This window comes from Manihot esculenta, chromosome 17, assembly GCF_001659605.2.
Source record: "Manihot esculenta cultivar AM560-2 chromosome 17, M.esculenta_v8, whole genome shotgun sequence".
Lineage (NCBI taxonomy): Eukaryota > Viridiplantae > Streptophyta > Magnoliopsida > Malpighiales > Euphorbiaceae > Manihot > Manihot esculenta.
The window spans coordinates 25854963-25881066 of record NC_035177.2 but is presented as its reverse complement, the minus strand read 5'-3'; the positions used below and the strand labels follow the sequence as shown (position 1 = coordinate 25881066).

The following is a 26104-nucleotide window of genomic DNA, read 5'->3' as shown; positions in this document are numbered from 1 at the left end:
GCAATTACAGGTACCTCAACTCAGACTTTGCATCCCATGCAAACTCGTCTCAAAGATGGGATTCGAAAACCAAAGAAAATTTTCTCCTTGACTGCTCATGGTGATCAGAATCAGATTTTGCCCGAACCTAAAACCTATACAGAAGCTCAAAGCCATCATGAATGGAGGAAGGCGATGTCTACTGAATATGACGCATTATTGCGCAATCAGACATGGAAGTTGGTCCCTAAGCCATCCAATGTTAATATTATAGGTTCGAAGTGGGTGTATAAAGTGAAACTTCGATCCGATGGAACTCTCGAACGGTACAAAGCCCGTTTGGTTGCACAAGGATATGCTCAGAAGCCTGGATTGGATTATGATGAAACTTACAGTCCGGTTGTCAAACCAACAACAATTCGGACTGTACTTTCTCTTGCTGTTTCGAGACAATGGCCGGTGCATCAACTAGACGTCAAGAATGCTTTTTTGCATGGGGTTTTGAAAGAAAATGTCTATATGAAACAGCCACGGGGATTTATACATCCTGATTTTCCAGAATATGTATGTCAGCTTCAAAAGGCTCTTTATGGATTGAAGCAGGCGCCGCGGGCGTGGTTTGAGCGTTTTACGAATTTTTTGAAAATGATTGGTTTCAAAGGAAGTCGTGCGGATTCCTCGATGTTTGTGCTGCGTGAGGGACACCACATGGCTGTGTTATTACTTTATGTGGATGATATAGTATTGACAGCATCGTCCCAAACTTTGATGAGTCGGCTATTACAGGTTCTTAAATCGGAATTTGCTATGTCTGATTTAGGAAGTTTGCACTATTTTCTTGGTATATCCGTAAAGCAAAATTTGGATGGGTTGTTTTTGCATCAATATAAATATGCAACGGATTTATTAAAGAGAGCAGGAATGGAGATGGCTAAACCTGTGTCAACACCAACTCTTAATGAGTCCTTGTCTTTGTCATCAGATAGTGCTTTACTCAGTGATCCACAACTATACAGAAGCCTTGTTGGTGCTTTACAGTACTTGACTTTTACTCGGCCGGACATTGCTTTTGCTGTTAACCAGGTGTGTCAATTCATGCATAATCCAAGAGAGAAACATATGCTTGCGGTAAAGCGAATTTTACGATATGTCAAGGGGACTGTACATTATGGTTTGCAATTTTATAAGGGTGGTTCGCAGACTTTAACAGCTTATTCTGATGCCGATTGGGCAGGTTGCCATGATACTCGCCGGTCCACTACAGGTTTTTGTCTCTATTTTGGTAAAAATCTGATTTCTTGGTCTGCCAAGAAACAGCCGACTGTTTCACGATCAAGCGCGGAAGCAGAATATAGAGCAGTAGCTAGTACGGTGGCTGAACTGACTTGGATTACTAGTTTATTGCGTGAGCTTGGAATACAGCTTGAAGAGCCACCTGTGGTGTTTTGTGACAACATTAGTACTACATATATGTCAGCTAATCCCATTCAACATGCACGAACTAAGCATATTGAATTGGACATTCATTTTGTACGCGAAAAAGTCATCTCTGGACACCTACAAGTTCATCATATTGCAAGTACTGATCAAACAGCTGATGTGTTTACTAAAGGACTTTCTGGGACACGTTTTCGTTTACTAAGAGACAATCTATGTGTTATGCCACACATTGATTGAGGGGGGATATTAGATAACAATACAGCTGTGATTAGTTATTGTAGATAAGTCTCTTCTGTAACTGAATAGCTTAGAGTCTTATCCTTTGTATTCTATAAATACTTATAATTATAGAAGTAATATACATCGAGACTAATATTCTATAACCATTTACAGTAGGAAGCTTCCAACAGTTGATGCTGCTATTATTTTGTAACGCATAGCTGATGTAGGAGAACCTCTTGCTCCACCCGCTCCATTAATTACTTCTTGTCCTGGAGCTATTCCAATCCCGCTGTAATTGGCAATTTTGACGAAGGCATAGGACTGCCGATTATTTCTTTGGTCTCCATCATATATAAGTGAAAGAACTGGTGAGGGTAGAAAACAATTCCCATGTGAATAATTGTGGAGATGCTGAAAAAATGCAACTTCGCAAGAACAGTTATTCAAGCATGCTTCTTTACAGCTCTCCATGTCTGTTCCTTTAAGAACTGCGGAGTCAGGGTCGACAAAACTAAAATGGTAGACATCTTTATAGGGAACAAGAGATTGAAACTGGGGAGTTCTGCATAGCGTTGGATTTATCTCTGCGCATCCAGGAGCAGAATAATCATCTTTCCCTAATCCAGCAGGACAGGAGCAGTTTTCCCCTTGATTTGAGCAGAGCATCAAATTACCGCAAGTAGTTGGATATTCACATTCACTCATGTGCTCAGCCAACATATCATCAGTGAAGAAAGAAGAATCATAAAGAATGAGATGTCCATTTGAATTAAATTTCATGAAAGGCATTGTTATTTCATTACTATTGGCGACTGTCTTGAAAGGAAATGGCTTATGAGGTGCAGATGAAGAGAAGTATAAAGAAAGAGGACCTGTACCAGTTGTGGAGTGCATTAGTTCGATGCTTTCCATGTTCCCGTCGAAAGCTAAATATCTAAAATACATCTGAGGGACATTAGCTTTGTAATAGGCAAATAGACCTTGAGATGTAACAGAAAGATAGAAGTTTCCCTCAGACATATTGGTTTCCGAAGCGTAAGCTGACAGCCTCTGCCCTTTCACCAATTTCTGCCCAAGAAGCAGTGTATCCGTCGGATAATCAAAAGATTGCCAGACAGTCTTATTATTGGCATCATGGAGCACGAAGTTTCCTGTTTTCATCATCTTCATGCCCACCACAGATCTTTTTGATGTGTTTGTAGACCAAACCAAACTCCCATCTGCATCTGTCAGCACTAAATTTCCATCTGCAAGAAATTGTAATTTTGCATCCGCACCAACTGGTTTATTTCTGTTAGCTACCCATACATTCGTAAAGGAAGTAACGTCATCCCCAACTATCTTAACTATGGCAACGGCAAAAAAGAAGGAATCGTATTCGTCATTAGTAGAGTAAAATCCACAGGCAAAACCACAGTTCGAACTTGTGTTTTGATGAGGGTCGAAATCACTAAAAATAAATTTCTGCTTTAAAATAAAATTTGTGATAAGGATAAGCAGGGTCGATCCTCTAGACCGATAAATAGATTAATTCTATTCAATGAGATAAAGTAAAATAAACAAAATAAAATAAAATGGGGTTTTGAATATAGAAGAATAAATAAAATCAATTTAAAATAAGAACCAATTTAAATTTAAAAGAGAAAATTAAGATGAGACACATCCAATTAAAGGAATAATTTTGGTTCCAGTTTTTATGAGTTGATCACAGATACAAAATAATCTCAATTTAATTAATAAACCAGTTATAGATATCGAAGACGTTTCAGGCTCCTAAAATTTAATCCAATTATTGCATTAAGAATTAAAAGTAGCTAATTCTAACTAATAAACGCGAGGCGCTCGGTTCATTTAAGTTAGATTATACTATTCCTTAGGAATACCTTACGCAACCTAATTCACTACCTATTTCAGTTTAGTTAAACAATTACGGATTTAACTAACCTAAATAGAGTTTACCGTTCTATTAATTGAGCAATGGCGCAAAATGATATTAAGCAATAAACACAAAAATAATATAAATACTAATAATTGAGAAAATTATAAAATTACATCAATCTCATAACCCGTTTAACTGGAACTTTAATTATTCTCTAACTGAAAAGAGGAATTTAGTTACACAAATTCATGGCTAAAAATAGGAGATAAAAATAAGATGAGACATCGGATACATCAGAATGCCCCTTTTTATAGTGCTTTGTTTGTCAAGTATGTTTGTACCCATAACGCAGTCCATAACACAGCTCATCTAGAGTATTCTTTTATGAATTTGATTGTGGCCACCTTTTATCTCAGAATATAGATTCCAAATTGAATTTTTCTTGTTATCATCTAATTTTATCAAGATAATAAAATTTAAACAAATCAATATGTTTTAAACGAAATCAAACTCAATATCTAGATATTTTGTAATATTAAATATGCATAATTATGCATATTATCAGGTTTGATAAAATATTTAGTCTTCTATTGAACAGAATTATTCTGAGAGGAACAAAGGGTGATAGAATAGATAGATTACGTATGGACCATGATGTAGATACCTGTGCTGTGGGAAGATAATGAAACTGGGCATGTTGGAAGCGCGCGAGGGATGTTATGATTACAAGTTGCAGAATAGCATTCCAAAGGCACATACCCATTTTAATGGTGATGAAAATTCTACAATTTCTGAAGGAAAAAGGTGTGGATTCTCTGATTAGTACTATTATGTTATGTTCTTTCAGCAAGTCCAATTTTGTACAAGAAGCCTGCATTCCAGAAGAGAAGTGGCTTATTCAAACGCTTTTGTGTGGACTTTGACTTAAAGAGGTCCTTGGAAGCCCTACATACTTTTAATTTCTGGGAAGAATGGATTTTTCTTGCATATAGACAAACTATCTTTTTCATTCTGAATTATTTTTCCTTTGGTTTAGCATTATATTCTTGGAACGTAGGCAAGAAACCAATGACAAGTTTATGCTGCGTGGACTTAAGAGGCAACTTCCTGGAATGAAGGATAACTACTGGGCCCAGGATTCAAGCACTCACTCGTTTTAGAGAATTCATAACATTCAATTTGTGTTAACTTCTTTTCTTGATCCTAAATTTGAAACGTACAGATTTCTGGATACAGAGAAATACGTTTCGTATTCTATTGGACAACTGCTACAAAGTGATTTCAAAATTAATGAAATCTGAAGAATGACAAATTTGAGAAGAAGGTTGAATATTTATACCTATGTACTGCAATAGGAAAGCTTACATAAGATTCTCTTTTTTTTTAAGAAAAAAAAAAAAGATGAAAGAGAAGAATTCAAACATATAAGCAGCAGATCAGTACTGAACATAGATTTCCTTTTGAAATCTGTCAATACAATTTTAATAAATATCCCAGCTAAAGTAATTTGATATACGGGCTTTTTGTAAATTTGGGGTCGGGGCCTTTTTTATTTGCGATTTTGGGGTTGAGATTAAAGTATTTACCATTTTGGGGTTCGGCTGCCACGTGGCAGCCGAAAAGGAAGCCTGGCGCCTCTTTGAGAGGCGCCAAGCCCTGGCGCTTCTTTAAGAAGCGCCAGGAGCAAGCTGGCGCTTCTTAAAACTTTTTTTTTTTTTTTTTTTTTTTATTTTTTATAAATGTAGTCTGGCGCCACTTAAAGTGGCGCCAGATTTTTTTTATTTTTAAATTATTTTTTTATTTTTTAATTATTAATATATTATAATAAAATATTTATATTATATTAATTTTTTTATTTATATTATATTTTTATAATAATAAATATTTTTTATAATTTTAATATATTAATATTTAAAAAATTTTATTATTAATATTTAAATAAAAAATTACTGGAATTATATTTCAGGATTATAAAATTGATATTATGTTGCGATTAGATGGATAAATTTTTTTATTATTTTAATATATTAATACAATAATTCTGTAATTAAATAGTATCAATATTTTTATACAAGTTTAATGGTATTTCATAATTTTACAAAATACTAAGACTAGTTATAAATAATTATTATATTTTATAAAAATATTTTTAATATGTAAGAATACTATAAAAATTCAAATATTAGAATATTAATATATTTATTATTAATATATTTATTATTTATGAATATTAATATAGAATATTTTTAATTTTATAAATATGGAGGCGTGGCGCCGCTTAAAGAGGCGGGAGCCTGAGGCGGCTGGCGCCTCTTTAAGTTACTAAAAAGTAAATTTTTTTATTATTTTAATATATTAATACATTAATTCTGCAATTAAATAGTATAAATATTTTGTATATGTTTAATGTTATTTTATAACTTTATAAAATACTAAGCGTAGTTATAAATAATTATTGTAGTTATAAATAATTATTATATTATCTTATTATTAGATGTTATATGAGAATTAAGTTATTTATAATTTATTAAAAAGTTAATTAATTAATCTAATTCAAAGTAAATTAAAGCAAAAATTTAAGTGTTCAGACTACATACTAAATTAAAAGTAAATTTAGTGTTCTCTTGGTTTTAAAATTATTTATAACTAGTCTTAGTATTTTGTAAAATTATGAAATAACATTAAACGTGTATAAAAATATTGATACTATTTAATTACAGAATTACTGTATTAATATATTAAAATAATAAAAAAATTTATCCATCTAATCGTAACATAATATCAATTTTATAATTCTGAAATATAATTTCAGTAATTTTTTATTTAAATATTAATAATAAAATTTTTTAAATATTAATATATTAAAATTATAAAAAATATTTATTATTATAAAAATATAATATAAATAAAAAATTAATATAATATAAATATTTTATTATAATATATTAATAATTAAAAAATAAAAAAATAATTTAAAAATAAAAAAAGTCTGGCGCCACTTTAAGTGGCGCCAGACTACATTTATAAAAAAAAAAAAAAAAAAAAAAACTTTAAGAAGCGCCAGCTTGCTCCTGGCGCTTCTTAAAGAAGCGCCAGGGCCTGGCGCCTCTTAAAGAGGCGCCAGGCCTCTTTTTCGGCTGCCACGTGGCAGTCGAACCCCAAAATGACAAATACTTTATTTTCAACCCTAAAATCACAAATAAAAAAGGTTTCGACCCTAATTTTACAAAAAGCCCTTGATATACTAGGTCAATTGATTCCAGTTCAACTTGAATAAGAACTAAAGAACTATTACACAACATAATAAACAGGACATACATAAACTAAACAGGTGAAACAAGAAAATTGAAAGCATGAAATTTCTCAGCAGGACTTTGTTCTTCATCTGGGTCCTGATAGAACTTCTGGCTCTGGTATAGTTGAGGTGTCTAACTCTGCCTGTCCTCTTGATGCTGCCAGCGTTGTTGGACATTGGATGCTGCAGTCTACATTAGTTTCCACATCCATTGTACCCTCTAAAACCTTAACCACCATTTCCATAGAAGGCCTCCTGGTAAAATCACTTTGCAGGCACCAAATTGCGACCCTCATCAACTCCACAGCTTCTGATCTATGCAGCCACATATCTTGACAGCTTTTATCAACCATGTTGATTAATCTATCCTCCTCTACCTTTTTCATGAGAATAGGGAGCAAGTGCACGCACTCCTCAGGAAGCGAGCTATCCAAGATTTTTCTTCCACAGATTGTTTCCATGACTACAATGCCAAAGCTATAAACATCCACCTTCTCTGTTATCACAGAGAGAAACCATTCAGGAGCTAAATATCCAGGAGTTCCTCGTATCGTTGTTGCCACTTGGCTTTGATCCTTCTCTATCAACTTACACAAGCCAAAGTCAGATATCTTTCCACGAAAGTTTGCATCCAACAAGATATTTTGGGGCTTGATATCTAAGTGCACTATTTTCTGTTTACAATCTCCATGAAGGTAGGCCAGCCCTTTTGCTATGTCCAGGATAATTGTTCTTCTAGCCTTCCAGTCCAGAGATGGTTGCAGTGGCTTCTCATGGAAAATCCAATTTTCCAGTGACCCATTGCACATGTGCTCGTACACTAGAAGTCTATGCAATTTTTCTGCGCAAAATCCAATTAGCCTCACTAGGTTGAGGTGGTGTATGCCTCCTATGGTCTTGACCTCAGCTAAGAATTCCTTCTTCCCTTGGCCAAAAAATTCAAGACGCTTCACTGCAACTTGCTCTCCATTCTCCAGATTTCCTTCAAAAACTGACCCAAACCCTCCTTCTCCAAGCTTTTTCTGGAAATCATGAGTTGCTATTTTCAGTTCCATATAAGTGAATCTCCTTGGCATCTCTGAAAGTTGATCCAAGAAATCCTCCAAACTTTCCTCATCATCTTCTTTCTTTCTAAAACCCAAAAACCAGAAAAGGCCAGCTATAAGGCCGACCAGAAAGAAGGTTCCAATAACTGAACCTGCTATTATTTCACTGTGAATGGATGAAGAACCACCACTTTTGCTCCCTCTTTCTTTTGAAACTTTGATGAAGGCAACCGACTGATAGTAATATCTTCGCGTTCGACCACGTATAAGTGTAAGAACTGGTGATGGAAAGAAACAATTCCCATAGGAAAGATTGAGATACTGAAATAGAGCCACCTTACATGAACAATTTTTCAAGCATGCCTCCTTACAGTTCTCTATGTCTGTTCCTTTAAGAACTGCAGCATCAGGGTCACTATAAGTGAAATGATATACATTTTCATAGGGGAGAAGATATTGAGATTGTAGATTGAGGCACGTGGTTGAATTAATCTCTAAGCATCCTGTTCTGCCTCGAGCATCTGTGACATTATCCAGAGCAAACCCTTTTGGACATGAGCAACCTGCATATGAGCAGAGCCCATAATTACCACAGGCTGTTGGGTAATCACATGTATCTAGAACATCTGATAAGGCGTCAAACGATTCGTATTTGTTATCATCATAAATCATGAGATGCCCATCAGGTTCAAATTTCATATAAGACATGTTTGCATGATCAAGAGGGCTTGTAAACACTGGATTTGGGTTGCTAGACCAGGATAGAGAAATAGAACTGGATGTATTGTAGTTCAGCTCTATGCTTTCTACCATGGCAGGAGCTGAGAAGTTGAAGTACAATTGGGGGACATCAGCGTTGTAGAAAGCAAATAAACCATGAGAAGTTACTGAAAGATAGAAGCTACCCTCAGACCAATTATTTCCTGAAACGCTAGCCACAAGCTTTCTGCCTGCCTTTAGTTTCTGCCCAGGTAGTAATGCATCAGTTGGATAATCAAAAGACTCCCAAACAACCTTGTTTTCGTTATTGTAAAGTACAAGGTTTCCAGTTTCCATCATCTTCATACCTGCGACAGACATGTTAGATGTGCCAGTAGACCAAATCAAGGTTCCATCTGCATCTTTCAGGACCAAATCTCCATCTTGAAGTAATTCCAAGGTTGCATTATTTCCCACTGGCTTATTTCTGTTCGCTACCCATATCAAACGGCCAAAAGACAAAATTTCTTGTCCAGAATTTTCACTTTTTGATATCTTGGCTAACGCAATGGCAAAATAAGTGGGATTATTTTCCCCATAGTAGGAATAGAATCCACAGGCAAAGCTAGCAATGGATTCAACAACTGATGTCCCTTGGCTTCTGGTTGTTTTAGCATTTGGTTTCTCATTCAAGAGAATTATTCTAACAGAACTAAAGGGAGATGGCAGGGAGAGGTTATTGTTGGTCCACCTTGCAGGTACTTGTGTTGTGGCATGATATTGAATTTGAGCTTGTAGGAAGTATCCGAAAGATAAGATGAGCAAAAGCTGCAACTCGGCGAAAAAGGAGTAGAAAGGAGCCATGAGTTTTGTTAGCTAATGAAAATTTATTTCAAAGGAAAGCATATCGATGGTCTTCTGCCCGTTAATTTCTATGCATTCTGCAAAAGAAACAAATTTCTATGACCTGATTCAGCCAGCTTTTCCTGCCAGTCATTCGAGGTTTTTTTTTTTTAAAAAAAAAATCGACGACTTTGACTTGGAAGTTGGAAATTAAGCATCCAATCCAATCTAAAGGTACCAAGAAAAAAGAGACACAGGCTATCGATTCAGTCCTCACAGAAGACTTGGAAAGAAGAAACCTGAGGTTGAAGTCCTAGCATTTTAATTTCATCTCAGTTGATTGGGTTTTAATAGTTTAGTTAGTGTATCTTCGTATAAATCTCTAAAGAAAATTCTCTGTTTGAGCAACTTCTGCTTCTGCTTTTGTTCTGTTATTCAAAGACATTTCTCTTCAGCAGACTGCAGTGCATGTTCTATTTCATCCTTAATTAGGCCCATAGCAATAGTATCAGGCTTGCACCTTCCCCATTGTTATTGGCCCATTTCTGCAATTCTTTCAACTCTTTAAAAAATCAACCAAATTGATCTAACGCAAACCTTTATCAATGGCAATCTGTGCCTGACAAGTTCCAAATTTGACTTTTTTTTTTTTCGAAATTGAGATCCGGAATTGAGGAGTAGAACACTTAAATTTACTCAGATGTATTTACTGTCAGACTAAATCTATGAATCTATGAGTACAAATTTGACTCTCTATTTATTAATTATATATTTATCATTTTTATGATAAAAATTGTTTAAAAGAAAAATTAAACTCCCATTATATAATCCACTAATTATTATTTAACATATCAAACCTTACTCTGAATTTTTTACCCATTTGTTGCATCACAAAGCTTAATGTGCCAATTGCTAACATAGTAAAAAAAATCTCAAAGCCACCACACTTGAAGTCTTCAACAAACAACAACACTATATACATAAAGATTATTGAAGACAAGATGAGGCCCCATATGCCCATTTTTCTTCCCATGGGTTGAGTGATGAAGACGAGCTATTCTTGAAATAGAAAAATGGGAAAGAGAAAAAAATCAAAAGGAAAAGATTTGACAAATTAATTTTTTTAACTAAAATAAGCAAATTGTAATTGCTGTACTTCATATAAGCTCAACTACTAGCCCATATATATTTATAAACTTAAAAATTTTGCAGCCCTAGAGTCTCTAATCATTTCATTGGAAAATGGTCTAACTGTGGATGGCTGGATGCCATCAGTTGTGGGGATACCCCACAAGACAACACATCACCATTACCAAAACTTCCAATTACAAGAAGATTCTGATCAATCTAGTCCATTCACTAGAAAAGGAGACAAGGCATGGGTTACCATGTCATTCATTCTTGATAAATGAAGATTATGGAGACATGAGCATGACGATATGGCACTTCCCTTCTTTGGTGGTAGGGATCTAATAAGGCAAAATGAGTAGTGACACCTCATTAAAAACTAAATTCTTGGTTCATTTATTTCAAACAAGAAGAAGAAGAAAAGGAAAGTAGGTCAATCATTCATGAGACCACCACTAGTTCTCTTTCTTCTGAAGAAAATTCCATTCCTAGAAAAAATTTCATCTCATTGCCTTTCCTTAGAATCCCTATAAAGTAAAGTGCTTTCATGAGTTAAAAAGAAAAATGAAATGAGATGCCTTCTTCCAGAACTTTTCAAAAAACAGGAATGCTGATGAAACTCCTTTTTGACCTACTAGATTTGATAGATGATGCCTCTTTTCTCTACATTTCAGTTAAAAACTTGTAGAATCTGGCCAATCCCATTTGTAATCTCATCAATTGGTAAAATTACATGTAAATACTTCCTTACTTCTCAGGAGCCTGTTTTATTAGCACTGCTTCAGAAATCAGAAAAAAACAAGATGCATGAAAAACCACCATTGAATATGCTTTCTGAATACGCCAATGGAAGTCCGACCAGCATAATTTTGGATGAATTTTATTCAAGTTTGCATATCAATAACATATGTTCACATTGAATCATTTGTGTTTGGGTGGTCTAAATTACTGGACATTACATGTATCTGAGCTAACAGCTCAATAACACTGGTCATTCTTGCAAAAGAGGAGAGATATGGAGTTTCAGTAAAACTTTCTCTTTTACCATCTAATTTCAATGAAAGAATTTGTAAATATCACCAAGGGAAAAAAAAGAAGGGATACATATAATCATGGTAGACAACGAGAAGGCTGTTTGTTACCACTACAAGACGGGTACTGAGATGGACATGGCCACTGAAACATCACCAACGAAACTTGAATCTCGATTTGTAGCAGAGTTGCCAGCAAATGCATATCCAGCACCTAATCCGCCAAAATGCAAGGCATAATTCTCACACCTTTGAAACACTCTAGCAAGTGATGCTGCTTTTCTTCTTGCTCGCTTTGTACCTGTGAACAGCAAAGTCTGCAGCAAACCAGCCAATGCCGGTGCACGGAGTACTCTCTCGGTGGCAGCTGCCCCGCCACTCCTGCACAACTCAAGCAAGGCTGCAACAGCATTTTCTTTCCCTCTTGGAGTCCCACACCGCATCATTCCTATTAGTCCTGCAACAGCCATTTCCTCCCTACCCACTGCTTCTGCTCCAATTGGCTGCCTCACAATCAAAGCCAGTGCTCCTGCTGCTTCCTCAGCAACCCCTTCATTTCCCAGAGCCCCTACTAGTGCTGTAACAGCCCCTGCCTCAATCATTTTCACACAATTTTCTGTATGAGTTGACAGATTAAACAATGCTGTGACTGCATCCTTCTTCCCACGCGGTGTCCCCACTCTCAACAGTCCTGCCAGAGCTTCCACAGCCCCTCCCTCATCTGCTATTCTCTTCTTGTAATCGTGAACTGCTGATAGGCTGAACAACGTTGCTGCTGCATTTTCCCTTGCCTCTGTAGTGAGTCCAAACATTAATACTTCGACAATAGATCCTAAGCACCCTTCTTCATCCATAATGCGGCTTTTGTTCTTATCATAAATTGAAAGATTAAGCATTGCTGTTACAGAATTCTCTTGCGCCACTGGGTTTGAAGATGATAGCAGCTGGCAGAGATGGGGAATCGCCCCAGCTTCAGCAATGAAAGCACGGTTTTCTTTTCCTGTTTTTGCTAACAAACGGATCTCACGAGCAGCAATAGTCTTTGCACCTTGAGACCCATTTGCCAGTTGTTGAATGAGAAGGGTCGCTGTGGCTCTGTTAGCTTCTATCGCAGCTTTGCTAGGCAAAGTTGCAGCAAAAGCCTCTGCAGATGAATCTGTGTTCTCCGGGGGCTCGCAGGCGATTCCATGAGCAGTGCACCATTGTACAATCAAATTCCTCAAAGCCCGATTGGGGACAAGACGGGTGTTGGTGAGCATTTGCCCTGTCTTGGGGCACGTAGAATGCCCATCCTCCACCCATCTAGATATTGAACTTCGATCATATGTCTGTCCTGTAGAAACGATCACTGGATCTCGCATCAAATCCAATGATATTGGGCAACAAAAATCCTTCGGTATGGTGATAAAAGTGTTTGCAATTTCTTGAGTAATCAACCTTTTTCTTGGCTTCTTCATGCTCCCAAATTGCAATTCCACCTCATTTGTTTCAAACCCAAAAAGCAAAAACCTGCAATACCGTGTTATTGCAACAAATCCATTAAGCACCGAAGCCGACGGTTCAACATCTCCTTCATGATTAACAATCTGTTCCTCCAAGAACTCAATCTCGGTTCTGCAACTCTTGGCATCCCTTATCCCCAGACTATCTACAAAGAACGACCTCAGCTCCACCAGGCCAGGAATCCTCCCATTCTCAAACTCATCAAGAAATGAAAAGAGCCTAACCCGCAAAGCTTCATCATTCTTGTCAATATATAACCTCGCCTTCCTCGTCTGCTTTTGCATAAGCTCAATCTGCTCCCTGACATCATCGCTCAATTCATGATCGTCCAATGGAAAGACGTCCAAAAGGGTGGATATTTCCTGATTCACATCATGAAAATGCCCCGAAATGGACTGGTTCTGTAGCAGCAGCCATAGCTTGCTCGATTCCGCACAATAATTTAGCAATATCTTGGAACGGTACAAAAGCAAATACAGCTCCTTAAAACAAACAACCGCTGTGGGAGACAAACAGGTACCTGATCCAGAATCCCTCAAATACTCCAACAAAACACCGAAAAGCTCAATCTTCCGAATCAAAGACCGCGAATTCTTTCGCTGAAAGAAAAACGATGTGCCCGAGAAACAAGACACCAGCTCCGTTGACACCGATGCCAGGGTTTCTACAAGGGTGACATCGGATAAATCAACCGGAGCCAAGAACGCCTCCAACGAAGGAGATCTCCGCCGCCGTAGAGACGAGAAAATTGCAGCTGATGCCATTAGAAAGCGCTTGAATCAAATGACTCCAAAATTTAGATCTAATGTAGAGATTTTGAAGCAACAAAAGCCTGTTTATCTGTTTTGAATTCTATATGAGATCTCCTGAGCTGCAAAATCTCCTCGTACAAGGAAGTGTCCGCTAATGTTTGAAATGAAAAATGAAAAGAAGGGGAAAAAGAGAAAGAACAAAAAAAATGGCTTACTCTTCTTCTTCTCTTCCTGATTATTGTTGTTGGGGTTGAATCTATATGGTCTATACAAGAGAAAAGATGGGATTTTTAAGAGAGAAATGGCGAATCCGCGTTTTGGATAGACGGAGAGAGAGAAGGAAGAACCGAAGAAGAGAAGTAAAAGGGCAAAGGGACTGAATTTCCTATGACTTCAGTTTTTCTTTTCCTTTATTTTTTATTTAATTTTTTTTTCTCTCTCTCTCTCTCTATCTCTGGAGGAAAATTCAATGCAGTTTTCGAGAAAACGACATGTATGGCTTTCTCTGATTATCATCCAGGTTCCTGTCCATTCGTTTCTTCTCCTTTCTTCCACTCTACTGTATGCAGACGCAGAGAAATTTATACATAAATTTTCTCTTATTTACAAAGTTTCAATCTTTTCGGGTTCTTCTTCCATATCCCCTCAGATTTAGCTGCCCTTTTTAGTTTTAGGAACCTCCGAATATTTTTTTTTCAAAAAAAAGTCTTTTTTTATTATTATTAAGACAGAATTAGATGGAAAATGCGGAATTTATGTACATTACTGTTGTATTATTTTGTTTTTATAAGGAATTACAACTCATGATTTGTTGTTTTAAGATAAGCATAATCTGTAATTAGCAAAGTATTACGTGTACATAGAAGATAGATACAAAAGGTGTATAATCACCGTACATCCATCTCTATACTGTATTATCATTACACTTTTATACGTATATCCGAACGGGATACGCTTTTTGCTATTGTATTGGTCCTATTTTTCTGCCTTTTATATAATTTAATTAAAAAAAGGCTCTAGCTTTATAATGTTGGTAGTTTTATTATAGGTATTTTTTAAAAAAATTAATAATGTATTAAAAATAATTAAAAAGTTATTATTTTAAGTATTTTAGTGAAAATAAAGAGAGGAGAAGGGATGGCATTGGATTTGCTTGGAGGGTTGACTAAATGAAAATAAAAAGCAAAAGGCAAAAGGGCATGGGGAGGTTGGACCCACGCGAATTTTAGGGCGCGTAGAGACTTGAATGAAAGATTAATTAAAGTCCAAAGCACAGTACTCTCTACCTGTCAGTGGCTAATTTTTCCAGTTTGACTAAAAATATTGTCCAAAACACAAGTTGACTTGACCCGCTTTTTTTTTTTTCCTGATAATAATAATAAGCTTAGCAGAAAGAAAACTCCAAAACGCAGAGCATTTAGCATTCACACGCGCACATTGTCGGGCTTCGTTTCGGTGACAGCCTGTGAGCATGGACTTCATATTGAGACCCAGTGATGGCCCTCCACGTGTACTTTTTTAAGTTAGAGAGGATCCACCGGATAGTTGGTATGCAGCCGTCCCTTCAGGGTTTGGGGCAGAACGTCTTTATCAGTTAGGCCGTTAACGTTGAATTTATTACCGCCTATTTTCACCCACCCTCAGTCTCGCCCTCTCACTGATTTCTGTTCTTTTTTGTTTTTCCATATAATCTATTAATAATTAATAAAATATTTAATTTTGAAGATCGTTCCTTGTGATTTAAGGATGATCAATGGAGTACACGCTTCCACCTGTCTTGTGTTCAGAATTCCCTTGTTAACACGTTGCAGGCACGCGAATGGTAGGCGTATGAAATATTTGTGACGGCTAGGATGACGCCACGTAGCGCGGTCATCCCAAAGACAAGTCAAAGAAAGGGACTTGACGGTGACGATAAGACCACCGAATTTGTGTGGTGTTTCACGATGGAGTTTCAGAGCAAGACTCCAAAAGAAGCTCGTGATACGACCGCCATGTGTAAACGTTGATTGCGTACGGCTAATGCCGGCTGTTACCGCGTAAGCATGGCTGGCCATGGATATGAAACCTTCAAAAGCAAGGCATTAATTCTGCATTCATGTAATAACTGTGAACTCTTTTGTTTTTTAAGGAAAGCTATCTTGTTGATTAGGAATAGAGGAGGGTTTTGTGGGAAGGGAGGCTAATCCTTTAGCTCATAAGCTTGGTAGAAAGTTTTTATTAGATATAATTTTTTAATTATATATAGTGTATTTTGAGAAAAGAAATTAAATGGTTGCAGTAATATTATTAATAATTGATAGGTAGCATATATGAAAATTATCAAGCAACTTTTTTAATTAACTCTATAATAAGAATCGTTTCTTATCCACTCATAATTTTTTTACTTTTATTTTTTATTTTGATCATATTACACTTTAAAATTTATGAATTAAAATTTTTATCAATAAATTATATAAAATTATAAAAAATAATAAATAAATTAAAAATACTATAAATAATAATTAAAATAATTGTAATTTTTTTAAAATTATAATATTCAATATTATGTTATAAAAATTATGTATATGTGTATGAAAAAAATATTTTTTTTATTTTTTAATTATTAAATATAATATATAATAAATTAATAAATTTTTATTTTATTAATATAATAAATTAATATATACCTTATTAGAACAGTAATAATTAAGTATATTTTATTAAATACTTAAAATATATTTTTTAAAAAAAAACATTTATAATTTTATTATTGCATTAAAAAAGTCAAGAGATGGATTAACATACAAACCCTTAAGCACCTTAATTGCTTGATTTAGCCTATATATCCCTTTGTAAGTGCACCGACCAAATCCTGTTAGATTGCCATGTTTTTTTTTTTTTTTTTTTTTTTTTTTGAAAGGTTAGATTGCCCTGTTTGATTGGAGAGATTAAATAATAATAATTATAATTATAATTATAAAGCCACAGTTATAAGATTTTGCATCTTATGCTGACACAATCTAGTAGCTCTCTAGGTTTTAGGTTATTACAGTTTACCTAATCCACTGGTTTAATTCAAAAATTTGTTGGTTAATGATAAAATTAAACAAATGTCTACCTGCTACCTTATCCCTGCGCAGCTCTAAGTTTATAATTGTATAAAAAGCCATGATTTACTGCTTTCCTTTAATATTTTAAAAAAAATCTATATTATTTATATTTAATATCCAGAAAATAAGATTTACGGTACATGTATAATCTTAGATGGAGAGAAAAACGTTCATTCTCTTTTATTCCTTCTTTTTTCGTCTGCTAGTGATTTCTAATCGCCTTTCTTTTACAGTGCCACTTATCTCTGTTATTTAGATCCGTACGTAAGGATGTATCAGAGTCTCTCTCCACGCCAAATCGTCATTTAATTCTTCCCGATAAGCATGTAGACAGGGCTACAAAGTGATCGGGCTTGCGCTTCTTCCTTATATCACATCACCAGACTAGACTTCCTTCAGAAGGGCTTGCGGGCAAGGTCAGTCCGACCTGATTTTTTCAATTGGGCTGAGACGCACAAATGTGAGTTGGTTTACTTTAAAATAGACTTGATGGGCTTTGAGCCTGTCTTTTTCATTAAAACCTGACCTTATTAAATCAGTCCAACCTGATTTCTTAATTGGACTAAGATACGAACCGATTCACTTCAAAATGGGTTTAATGGATTTTAGACTTATCTTCTTTGTTAGAGTTTAGCCTTGTCCCAAATATAACAGCCCCGACTGTCATCACCCTATTTATGTACAACATGCCACAGTCCTTCTATTTTTATTTATTTATTTTTCTTCTTTGCTTCTGTGTGAAGCACCTTCTAATTTACAAAGGAAGATGCACCTTCCATTCCAATCTTCCAAAACCATGGGCATAACCACAAGCTTCCCACCAGAATAATCGGTTGGCTATGAAAAATTAGCATCATAAATAAATAAATATATACATATAAATAAAAAGATAAGTCTTTTTGCAAAGTTGACGCTTTTGAAAAAGGAAAAAAAAAAAATTATTTTTCAGAATTCCATCGCTTTCCGAATTCAAAATGGCCAACCACGGTGACTAATCGTACTTTATTTATAGACTAGGCCAAATCAAGTCAATATTTTTAGTATTAATTTACTGAAAATTTTCTTTTAAATAGTTCCATTTTTAAAATACAAATATCTAAATATTAATAATAGCAAAATTTAAGGAATAAATAGTAATTCACCAAAAAAATAGTGTCTCTCAGGTATGAAGGAGGAAAAAGAGAAGAGGCCTAAGATTAGTTAATAACATAAAAGATTGCATGAACATAAGAAAAAAAAATCATTAAAAGAAACTACACTGTCCAATACTTTCCTACATTAATCTCAATGGTAAGAAATATTACACTTATTCAACAGGAAAAACATATGTATGAACCACTAGCTATGACCTAACAAATGGCAATAAAATGTCTAATTACAAAGTAATAATCAAGAAGTTTCTCTCTGAAAATTCATCTTCTACCTACCTACCTTGGAGATTTTGAAGAGAGGCACTTCCCACAAGACACAAGCTTCAGCAGTGAATTTGGTCTTCTTGTACTAATTTTCAAACGAGAAAGCTGCATACAAGCAATTTCTTCTCATCAGAACACGTCAAAATAAGTGTTTATCTTGGGAATTTCAACAAAATGCATACAACATAATCAGGAAAATCCACTTTTGCAGGCAAGTAGCTTTTAATTTCTTAAGTTGACAGAAAATGAACAAGAAGTTCACACTGATGCTTTTGCAGAATCTGAAATTGTAACTAGCATCTTTACAAAAGGACATGGAAAACAATAATTAGTCATTTTCTCAAGCACAAAGGTGAAGTTTAGGAAAGTCACTGCTATTTGATATCGTCCAAAAATCCTTCCTTTATTACCTTTCGTCGGGTTGCTCTAGATGCTTTCCAGCATAGCAAGCTTCGTGATCTAGGTTCTAGTCTCCTGTAATACATACAACCAATCAAAGAATTATGGGCATACTCAGGAACACAAGAAATGTCTCATTTGAATATACAAAACGAGCTTTCGCACTTGCATAATCTTTCGGTATAAGGTTAACTTACTGAAGAGATATATGTTCTTAATACTATTTGCTGGAAGAGCTCCAGTTACCTTTTTTAGCTAATTTAATTTGTTAACTCCAAATTTTCAGAGATGACTTGACAATCTGGGATAAAAAACACAGAGAGTACGTACAAATTTTCTTGTTCAAGCTTTTCAGCTATAGAAACCGCTTTACGATTGGACCATCCAGTTTGCTGTGTACAGCCTTCTGCTTGCTGAATTACATGAGCAAGGGAAACTTTGCTTCGCACAAGGCTCTTACTCGGACTTTGCTTACCAAGTTTCCTTCTTTCTGACATAGAATCGACGCTACATGTCTCATATGGAACTGCTGAACCTCCCACTCGTGCATGCTGTAAACTTCTTTTACTAGATTCTGCATTGTTGTGAAGTCCATTACCCTTGATTTCCCTGGGAGAAGCTGGTATTTCGACAATTTCACTCCTCCCTGCATAAAGAGATTCTCCAGCCCTAGGCATTCTGCTTCCGGTAGTAGTCTCTTGCTCTTGAGCCATCTGAGATGAAACCTTCCTTGAAGCTGGTAACATAAGAGGTGCATGGACCATACCACTTGTGTCTTTATTTGATTCACATCTGATTTCAATGGTAACTGGCAATCCAAGAACAGAGTCAAATGCTTGTAAAATATGCACCCTAAACTTCTCTGCCTTCAATTTGGTGAGATGTGAACTGAAAATCAACTGCACAGTTGGAGCTGCAAAATGGAATGATTAATTTAAAAGACAACAAGTTACAGTTATTTATGCGACAGATATGCAAACACCAATATGATAAGAACAATAAGGGAAAAAAAATTCAGTACTCTTTCATACATACACACAGAAATATGTCACAGTGAGACATCCCATAGATCAAATACCATGACGGGAAGTGGCTGGAAAGATATGGGAATCAAGGGAGGCATTAAAATAAAAATAATGACAATTTTTGGTAAAATAAAATGAATGACATGATTTGAAGAGTGAATATGTACACTAAATTTTGATTCTGTTGAACAAGTCATGACTCAATTAACTGCATAATGTACATCAAAATTACCTGAACCAAAACTGACAGAGATGAGCTTTCCTTCTCGGTACAAGAACTCTCTTATACAGTTAAACTGAATCTTCCCAAGTACCTCTAACCAAATTTTCTCACATCCTTCACGGCTTTTGGCCGACATTTGCCTGCCATTCACCCTAACTGTGTCAGAAGATAGAGCAGATGTCCACTGAGCAGCCATCACAGTTTTCCCATTTCTTTTTCTCTCCATGTTAGGCCCACCTGATGCAGCATTGATGTAAAAATCACCAGAAGTTCTAGCAGAGTGATTCTCCAATCTAACACGTGTTGACAAGCTTCTCTCATTATTAGGCATCTCAGCTAGTTCACAATCTTTCTTGCCTACATCTCTTCCATTTGCGTTCTTTAGTTTGATAGGGCTGTGATTAAAACTAGTTTCCGTAGAAGAACTAGGCAGCATGTACTGTTGATCAGGAGCAAGTTGAAGCAGTGCAGCTGTTAGCCACATCAATTTGTCATTTGACATTCTAAGTTGTTTTTCAGCCTCTGACAAAGTTTTCAGAGCTTGACGCAGTCTTTCCATATCTTCTTTGGACACTGGAATCAATAAATTTGTTTTGTCAGTTTCATAAAAAGGATGATAATCAAATGCGCACATTCAGCTCTTTTCCTTTTTATTTGTTTATTTATTGGGGGAAGGTGTAAGAAGATGTATTCAACAAAGGCATGTAAAAAGCTACATAATTTCACAAGCCCAAATGTGGACATGAATGACTCTTTACAAATCAATTGAGGAAGATGAACCATTTAAAATATCAAATCAAAGCAAATATGCATAAATTTTCAAAGGTGAGGAGAAGGAAAATGTGACTGATATATTGGCTAGAACACCTGTAGAAGAAAAGCACACAAGGGATTAAATGATTAAACCCCTCACATTGCAGGCGTATATTCAATTAATTGTCGCTAAAAGTTTTTTAACTCACACGGTCTTTGTCGAAAAAACTTCCTTCTATGTCTTCCTTTAGTGAAGTCATAACTACCAGCAACAATATCAGTGATAATTGTAGCAAGCTGTGACATTAAAGCTAATGGCTCCACCCCAGTTTCCATTATCACTCTTAAATTCCTCACAGTGTTCACCGTGTCTGCAGATAATGCTAAATCAAGAAGATCCACCAATTTTTCATCAGAGATAAGCCCAACCTGTAAAAAGGACCAGCAAACTGTATTCAATGGCCATGATACTTGGACTTGATACAAGTATATGTCCAAGAGTCGATACTTGCCTATTTTTCAAAATTTTCATTTCCACTAATTTGAAGTGCAGAAGTGTCATACCAATGTCCAAGTATCTGAAATGAATGCTTCAGGCTAAAGTAAATGCAATATATGGTAAATGAAGACTTGGTCATCAGTCTGGATGGCAAATGATGACTTGGTCATCTCTCTGGACCGAGATCATCATCTTCCATTCACGTGGGAGAGGGGAATTTATTGACCAGAGAAGGGACATCTGGTAGACCAAAAGCATTAAGCTACCAACTATAAAGTCCTTAAAGGGCATTCAACAAAAACATTATATAAAGCAACAAGATTCCATGATTCTAAGAAGCTCATAATCCATCATGAGCAGCATTAAGACTTAAAACCGACAGGCCTAATGTGTTTAGAGGCAACAACAAGAGGCAGCAATAATTGTATTAATGCAGCAGTCATGCAATGATCAACGAATCAAAAGAGAAAGAATGGCTAGTGGGGTTGGGATAAGGCTTGAGCTCCTACTTTAGTAAAAAAGTTAAAAGAAATCATTAACTCTGGTGACCGAGATTATATTATCTAGTCTTTAGCTTGCTTGGTCAAGTATCTTTATCCAAAAGGTGAAATTGAACATATCCTACTTCATCAAGAAATGATCAAATATCACCTGTCTTGAGAAACCTTAGAATTTGAACTGCAGTAATTAAATTTATAAAATATGCTGAGTTGCAGTGCCTTGCAGTTCAGGTTGGTATATGTCATTTGCTTTAAAGCGTAATATTGAATTGGCAAAATGCTAGAAAATTGATAAAATTCCAGTTCAAGGATTAAAAATGAGAAGTCAGAAGCTACATCAACATAAGCACAAAGATTCACCGATCATGCCGAATATACATAAAATCATGCATGCACAGCAGGAACTATTAGACAGCACACTAAAAAAATCTGCCAAAAATGTTGACCAATCCATATGAAATCAAATCTTTTAAAATTTTAGTTCCAGTCATAGGGTTGAGAAAAGCCTTACCAATTCTTGAACTACAGGAACAGATATCTTCAGACCAAGCAAACTTAGTTGTTCTAGAGTCATCTCAGCATCCCTCAACGATCCATCTGATCGTGATGCAATAAGTTTTAGTGCATCCTTATCAATATCTATATCTTCATTGGAAGCAATCCACCGCAAAGTGTATACAATATCTGCATCTTTCAGCTTTGGGAAAAAAAATTTCTGGCACCTGGATATAATTATATGAGGCAAAACATTAAGACTTGAGCAGACAAGGACAAAAACTACACGTCTGGGTGCTCGATCAATGACCTTTGAAATGGCACTCCAGCAGTCAGAGGACAGAGTTTCACAGTCGTCAAAAATAAAAACTCTGAACTGCGAGGGCAGATGAGAAATAATCATGTTGTCAAGCAGATCCATAATGCTCTCAAAATCAACATTACTGACTGGACCAACTTCCATTACATTTCGCCTCTTACCCGTATCATGTGCTATGCAAGAACTGCAATAGCCACAAGGCTTGGGGTGTTCTAAAGATCGACAATTTAAAGCCCTGGCAAATATGCGAGCGCATGAGGTTTTTCCAGTACCATGAGGCCCATAAAGCACATATAGCAACCCAACCTTCTTTCTCATGACAGCATTGGAAAGAGCTTGTGCTACCAGATTCTGTCCCACCAGATCTCTGAAAGTTCTTGGCATGTATTTTTGAGTCAAATTTTGATGCCTGCAATTGTGGTTTTGCCCAAGCTTGTGATGATCACCAGATCTAGCCTCAGAAGCAAGGTCAGAATCAAAATCTTTTTTCAGTAAATGATCAGCATATATACCTAGTTCTCCAGAATAGTCATGCACCCAACCAGCATTATCAGGGCTTACTAGGGATCCTGAAGCCTCAACTAATAGAGGCAGCACCTCTGCATCAGATTTAGTATATGAACTTGAATGATCAGATGCCACAGGCACATTCAGGCCATCTCTCTCATGGGAAGCCATGCTACCTTTCCTTAACCTTGAGTCTGACAGACCACAAGACAAACTTCTACCAGCCAAGTCAAGGAATGTTTTACTCCTATGATGAATCCTTGACCAATTCCATGGAATCCCGCATCCATTTCTAGGATCTCTTGAGAAATTTTGGTCCCCAAATTCTTCTTCTTCCATGTGGTACCTTCGTCCTGCTGAACCCTGAGCCAATGAATTTGAAGCAACAGATATTTCATTCTGACCACCAAAATCTCTAGAAGATGGAGTTGTCCTAGTTCTTCTGGCACCTCGGACCTTCTGCCTTTTCATTCTATTCATTCCAACATACCCATGAATGCCTCTCTCAGGTTCCTTACTAGTTTTCTTCTGTTGAGACCGTCTTCCATTAAGATGGATGTTAGAAGATGCCATATCACTATCCATTGGTACCTCATTCAGCTGCTCAGAAAGGGTTTTAATATGAAAATCTTGACTATGCCTTCCCTTTTGTATACTCTTTCTAAATTTAGAATCCAAATTCCCCAAAATAACATCATTAACCAAAACATTAACATCTTTGTTGCATATAGGGTCCTCATCACTACACAAAAGATCAACACTATTGCTCTTCTGACAAGATTCATCTCCCCTTAGTCTCCCGTCACCTCTAGCTATACTCTTGCTACTATAATCACTAATAGCTGCTGTCATATCATTTCCCCCAATAAGCTCACCAGGAACAACCTTTGATGGTGCTAAACTAGCAAAGTGTTTTGAGGTACCTGACAGCCTCCTACCTTCCTTTTGACTATCAACACCAACTGACCTTGTACCTTCCATAATTGTGGCATCCTTGTCCCCTTTCTTGGGAAGTAAATCAACAATAGAAGGTGAGTGGCATGAAGGAGGACTGGCAGAAGGGTCCCTCAATGATCTGGACCTCTGAAGAACAATGAGGTCTCTCATTATTGACCTATCAGCCAGTATGGGGCTCTGTTTATGCATATGGTTTTTCAGATGAATACAATTGGTTAAATGGATATGATTGCGAAGATGATCACTGATATGACCATTTGCTTCCTTGAGAATCCTATTACGAACAGCCTTAGTCATGATCAGAAAGTAAATGCATATGGTAGCAGTATCTCTTGCCCGTTAACAAAATCAAGCAAATTATATTGCATTTTCCATCAAACTGTAACAGGTTCAAATCTTCAAGTTAGGCAACTAACCACTAAAAAAACCAAAATTCAAGATTTTAGAGATCCTCCAAAGCATTTATTTGGAAGAGTAGTGACCAGTTTTGCAATGATTACACTACAAATCCCCTAAGCTCCCACCCGAGTCCAAAAATAATCATCATTACCTCCAAAGGGCAGAGATCCATCAGTAGAAATGCAGCACTATTCCAAACCCATGAAACTAAATTCAAAATCTCAAACTTTTTTAAAGGCCCACACAGTAATATCATTAAGTCCTAATACTAAACCTCCCAGCTTCAATGCATAAGATTAATGGCAGAAAACCCTTCACTTCAATATGCAAATAATGTAAAAATAAGCAGCGAAGCACACCCAACAAGCAAAGGCTCAACCTTTTACCTTAAGGCACCAAAAGGGCCGAACTTTTGACAAAATGATCACAGAATGAACAAGATTTAGATAAAAAGAGCATGCTGCTACACCAAAAACAAGGATGCCCAAAGAGCTAAAACGAAGAAGCAGCAGCAGCAGCAAGAAAGATAAAAGGGAAAAACTGTATTCACCTGAAAATTCCCAAAAAGCAAAAACGGTCCGTTCAGATCATTAAGGCCACCAGATTAGATATCTCTCTCTACCTCTCTAGTCTCAGTCTCCGCCACCAACTTTACATGAACTCCCGAGGAGAAGAGTTGCGTTTCATAGAAAATGATTGTCCGAAAACCCACTAAGCAACAGAGTCCATTCTAGAGAGCCAATAAGCTATAGTGATATATAGATAAAGAGAGAGAGAGAGTTCCACTCATTGCTTTGTGAAGAGTATGCTTACTGAAGGAAGTGAGATCTGAGAGAAAGAGAGACGCATGTAAAAACAGGACACACAGAGACAATAAAGCGGTGTCTCCTTTTGTTTGAGCATGCATGTGCAAGAATTGGTAAAATATTTACTAGTTTTTAAAAATATATATACATTTTTACATATTTGGAACTCTTATCTAATGTTTTTTGACATAGTATAAAATAAGGGAGGAAAACTGAAAACTGAGATTTGGAATGGCCGAATGGGGGACCAAAAGAGAGAAGAGGATCAGAGTCCGTTCTGTTCTTGCTCTATCCCTCTGTTGAACTAGCCGTTTTTTTGGTACTCTTTTGGCTCACTCATTTAAAGATGATTCACACACACACACACAAAATAATAAATGCCAGGTGGTTGCAGATTTGGATTTCTTTATTTTTATTTCTCTAGCCGTTTTTGAGAAGTTATTCAAAAGAAATTTCAAATTAGAGGAAGAAAAAACAAGGTAATGAGAGGGAATCTTGACTTGGTTTCACTCTTTTAGTAGTTGCTTTCTTTTTCTGGGTCAAGACAAAAAGCCCAGCCTGTGGTGCACTGTGATTTTTATGTTTGGAACATTCAAGTTCATGCACATACATAAACACAGCTAAATTTGAATGAGCTCAACAAGCATTGAGATGGGGACGTTAAACAAGCTATTAATGTCACAATTAGGACCAAGTTATTGTAATATGCGAAATGAAGCTCAAGAAGAAAGATTATGAAAAGCTTTGTTAAGCTAAAGATAGAATCACAAGTACAGAGTTAAAGTATCTTGAAAAGGTTGGCAGTTGGCACTCGCACATGACTGAAGATGAAGCAAATTCCAAGATTTGCAATCAAATTATATATAAAAAGAAACTAATTGATCCATCCACAGTAGAA

General features: G+C 36.1%; 4 protein-coding genes across 6 annotated transcripts; all 4 read right to left on the bottom strand.

The window, feature by feature from the left end:
• Nucleotides 1-333: 333 nt before the first annotated feature.
• Nucleotides 334-25498, bottom strand: LOC110605574 (protein STICHEL-like 3). 3 transcript variants are annotated; one of them, XM_043952664.1, is made up of 8 exons: nucleotides 22235-25498; nucleotides 20934-21153; nucleotides 19981-20544; nucleotides 19054-19636; nucleotides 18735-18798; nucleotides 18317-18429; nucleotides 1804-1809; nucleotides 334-346 (listed from the first exon to the last, which is right to left on the bottom strand). In XM_043952664.1, exons 1-6 carry the CDS (start codon nucleotides 24296-24298, stop codon nucleotides 18337-18339), a joined length of 3588 nt encoding a protein of 1195 aa, XP_043808599.1. In that variant the 5' UTR covers nucleotides 24299-25498; the 3' UTR covers nucleotides 334-346; nucleotides 1804-1809; nucleotides 18317-18336. The 3 variants fall into 3 exon arrangements, with proteins under 3 accessions (XP_043808599.1, XP_021599887.1, XP_043808600.1); XM_021744195.2 differs by lacking the exons at nucleotides 334-346; nucleotides 1804-1809 and having other exon boundaries at nucleotides 18076-18429; nucleotides 22235-24380; nucleotides 24951-25498; XM_043952665.1 differs by lacking the exons at nucleotides 334-346; nucleotides 1804-1809 and having other exon boundaries at nucleotides 18076-18429; nucleotides 22235-24275; nucleotides 24951-25497.
• LOC122721214 (EP1-like glycoprotein 4) lies at nucleotides 1807-2811 on the bottom strand. Its single transcript, XM_043952430.1, has one exon. It carries the CDS (start codon nucleotides 2809-2811, stop codon nucleotides 1807-1809), a length of 1005 nt encoding a protein of 334 aa, XP_043808365.1.
• On the bottom strand, nucleotides 6742-11172 carry LOC110604983 (G-type lectin S-receptor-like serine/threonine-protein kinase SD2-5). Its single transcript, XM_021743263.2, has one exon. It carries the CDS (start codon nucleotides 9422-9424, stop codon nucleotides 6902-6904), a length of 2523 nt encoding a protein of 840 aa, XP_021598955.1. The 5' UTR covers nucleotides 9425-11172; the 3' UTR covers nucleotides 6742-6901.
• Nucleotides 11553-14357, bottom strand: LOC110605165 (U-box domain-containing protein 17). Its single transcript, XM_021743521.2, has one exon. The coding sequence runs from the start codon at nucleotides 13827-13829 to the stop codon at nucleotides 11676-11678; it is 2154 nt and encodes a 717-aa protein (XP_021599213.1). The 5' UTR covers nucleotides 13830-14357; the 3' UTR covers nucleotides 11553-11675.
• Nucleotides 25499-26104: the final 606 nt, after the last annotated feature.

What these genes read in the sequence shown, in the direction of transcription:
- LOC110605165 (XM_021743521.2), bottom strand. Translation starts at nt 13,829, where the DNA reads ATGGCATCAGCTGCAATTTTCTCGTCTCTACGGCGGCGGAGATCTCCT.
- LOC110605574 (XM_043952664.1), bottom strand. Translation starts at nt 24,298, where the DNA reads ATGACTAAGGCTGTTCGTAATAGGATTCTCAAGGAAGCAAATGGTCAT. An exon ending in TTCCTGTAGTTCAAGAATTG is followed by an intron (nt 21,154 to 22,234) that starts GTAAGGCTTTTC and finishes TCCTTTTTACAG; the next exon opens with GTTGGGCTTATCTCTGATGA. An exon ending in GTTTTTTCGACAAAGACCGT is followed by an intron (nt 20,545 to 20,933) that starts GTGAGTTAAAAA and finishes TATTGATTCCAG; the next exon opens with TGTCCAAAGAAGATATGGAA.
- LOC110604983 (XM_021743263.2), bottom strand. Translation starts at nt 9,424, where the DNA reads ATGGCTCCTTTCTACTCCTTTTTCGCCGAGTTGCAGCTTTTGCTCATC.
- LOC122721214 (XM_043952430.1), bottom strand. Translation starts at nt 2,811, where the DNA reads ATGAAGATGATGAAAACAGGAAACTTCGTGCTCCATGATGCCAATAAT.